The sequence below is a fragment of the Pterocles gutturalis genome, unplaced genomic scaffold (genome assembly GCF_000699245.1).
Source record: "Pterocles gutturalis isolate BGI_N339 unplaced genomic scaffold, ASM69924v1 scaffold21319, whole genome shotgun sequence".
In the NCBI taxonomy this organism is placed as follows: Eukaryota; Metazoa; Chordata; class Aves; order Pterocliformes; family Pteroclidae; genus Pterocles; species Pterocles gutturalis.
In genome coordinates, this window is record NW_010131180.1 from 1 (window position 1) to 3,079 (window position 3,079).

General features: G+C 52.9%; 1 protein-coding gene across 1 annotated transcript in view; it reads left to right on the top strand.

The window, feature by feature from the left end:
* The first annotated feature begins 963 nt into the window (after positions 1 to 963).
* TNNC1 (troponin C type 1 (slow)) overlaps positions 964 to 3,079 on the top strand; it is an 8,239-nt gene continuing 6,123 nt past the window's right edge. Inside the window, exon 1 of the mRNA XM_010080525.1 lies at positions 964 to 1,024. Coding sequence (XP_010078827.1) covers positions 964 to 1,024 — 61 coding nt within the window. The remainder of the gene's footprint in view (positions 1,025 to 3,079) is intronic.

Sequence of the window (3,079 nt, forward strand, 5' to 3'; positions counted from 1 at the left end):
TGGAGAGCAACTGTAATTAAGCTTCCTCTCAATGTCCCATCTCCTTAATTAAATAACTATTTGCAGTGCTCACATCTGTCGGCTTTGACAGGTACCCTTCTCCCCTTCCTAAAGCAGTTGGTGCCTGCCAGCACTGAGGTGGCACGTGGCGTGACAGCTCTGTCCTGGCTCCGGGAGAAGATGCATCAACAGGAGTAATGCTGCTGGGGAAGGGGGCAAACAGGGGCTTGTTCAGCTAAAACTCTCCCAGGAAGATTTAGATAGCAGTAAAAATCACTGATTTTTTTTTCCCCATGGGATGTCAACATGTTTCTCTTGACAGAAGCTTGTTTTAACTGGGGGAACGGGGCTCCAGGTGACCATTTAGCCTGTGACACATTTTTTTGGGGGGAAGAAGCTGCAGCACTTGAAGGGTTTTGAGGTCAGTGGGTCTGGCCCCAGGTGCCCTGTGCAGGGAAAGGGGATGCTGGAGCATTTTGCTGCAGTTTGGAGCAAACTTATTTGGGCTTCTGCTTTTTATTTCCTTATATTTGACCCAAATGATGCCCTCTGCTTGTTTTGCAGTGGCTTGCAGCTGCCTGGAAAGGAAAACCTGAACTGAGATTTTGGAGAAAAAAAGTGCAGTAAACCTTTCTGCTTGTCTTGGCACCTTGGATTGACTGACAAGTGTAACGACACATCGGGATGCAGCTGAAGCCTGAGCTAATGTGCCATACCTAACTGTAGTGACAGCCGGTGAGCCACCGAGCCGGCCCCCCGCCCGGATTAGGGACACTTGTGTTGTCAGCCCTTCCCAGGCTATAGATGGACACATTCTGTCCCTGCCGTGAGGAGGCAAGAGAAGCAGCAGGAGTGGATGGTTTTCCCTGGGACACCTCCCTACCTGCTGCAGCAGCCTCCCCTTGTGCTTTGCGTGGCAGAGGCTCTAGGTTTCTCTACAAAACCCCAGTTCCCAACTCTTTTATGAGCAAACCGCTCTGGAGAGCAGGGGATGCTGGAAGCTTTGGCTCTGAGCAGCAAGCGGGGAGGCAGGGGTTGGCAGAATGCCCCTCGCCTGTGCCTCCCTCTCCAGGGAGGAACATCATCTCTCAATGCCAGATGGATTTCAGCCTTCCCCTCTAACCATGACTGTGTTTTGTAAGTCTGTGTTCACACTGGGTGTTTGCAGAAGCACAGCTTTCCCGTGGCAGTGTGCCTGGTGTCAGTGGCACAGATTTTGCCTCTAAGCAGACAGAAAACCTTCTTCCACATCCCAACCTGGATTCCATCCCAGCTGCTCCAGGAACGCAGCCGCAACCCTTTGAAGGCAATGTTAGAGCTCCCACTTCTGCGGTGCATCAACCCTAGATATATTCTGATGCATCCCAGGGGCTGTTTTCAGGGGGATGACTCAGAGCTGTTGCCTCCTGGGATGGAGGGACAGGACCAGGCGCGATTCCTGACCCTCTGCTGCGGTGCCTGGCAGTGCCCGGGGCCAGCACCTGTCGCCCCGCTGGCTCCGCAGGGAATCCCGAGGGGGGAAAGCAGCCTGGGGCTGGGGTTTGCTTCAGGGAGGTCACCATGGGGGTGCTCAGGAGAGTTTGGGTGATGTTTTGGTGATGGGGGACAGTAGGTCCCCCATCCCAGCCTGTGCCCTCACCTAAGGACAGGCTCCGATGCCCTTTAACAAAATAACAACTTCCCTTTGCAGCTTTTTCTGTCTTTTCTACATTCAAGGCAACCACAGTATTAATATGTTCCAATTCTGAAGACCAACATGCTTCAAAAATTAATTCCTTAAATGCAATTCTCTTCCTTTTTAATACATCTACCACCTCTGTGCTGAGAAGAGGCAGAGCCCAGCTGAAGCCCGGGTAAATCAAGGCCAGCGGGCGCCCACAGGACTGCAGTTCCTAGCAGGCTTTGCAGCAAGTTCATCTTTCCAGACTGCAAAACCTGTGGATGCAGTGTGGGGGACACAGATCTGCACTCACCTGTGCCCTTGCTTGGTGCTGACACCACCCCGAGTCCCTGGTTAACGCCGCTTTGGTTGGGCATTACGTAGGGACAGCAGGTTTTTGCTTGCAAAATTATTCCTGTTAAAGGATGAAGGGATTTTTAGAAGAGATGAAATCAATTAGCTGCATTGATACTATTTTCCATTTTGCTACCTAACACCAGTGTGAGCTAGCTGGAGGGAAGACTTTGTCACCCTGAGATGCCAGAGGCATCCGTTGTTCCTTTGGACACAAGAGGGAGTCCTGGATCACCAAAGAGAGATGTTTTGCTTTGGTTGCTGTGGATTAAAACGCTTTTCCCTGCACTGAGAAAAGGCTGGTCATCACCTGAAGGCCTTTGGCGTGTTTTTCTCCCCACCATGGTGGGGTAAATTCACGGTAAATCCATGAGTGTGGCTTTTCCCCATTTGCAGCGGGGACAGGTCAGCTCTTTGGCTGAGTGAAGTGAGTCCTGGTTTCCTAAAGGACTGGGAATGATCCCCAAAATCAAGCACAGCTGACAGCCACCCCCTCATTTTGCAGCCCCAGCTAAGTGCAGAAAACGAAGGCAAAGCTCCATCTGCCTCCACACTTTCTCTCACCACACCATCGTGACTGCACATTCCCCCATCCTCGGTGCCTGCAGATACATGACATCGGCTCCTCCGAGAGCATTTGCCCTGGCCACATGTCCCCCATGGGTTTGGGGACAGCCCACAGAGGGGACAGGGAGCCCCTGACACCTCCTGTTCCCACTGCCCCCAGGGGACATTTGCTGCTGGACAGGGATATTTTGGGAGGCATGCCTTTCCCGTGTTACCCAGTTTAATTAGGCACAGTATAATCTTTCTAACACAGCTTCGCAGGCGGGGGGGTGAACACACAGGAGGTGACATGGTGACATGCGTCCAGTCAGGAGAGCCAAATACCGCAATATATCAGCAAGGGTCCTGCCGAAACCCAGCTGAAAGGGCTCGCTCGTTCCCACATCGAAGTCACGAGGAAACCTCCAGCTGCCCTCAATCGGGCTGGGGCTGGCCCCGGACATGCCAGCCTGGGGCTCAGCAGTGTCCCCATCCCAAGGCACGCAGGCGAGGCATTCC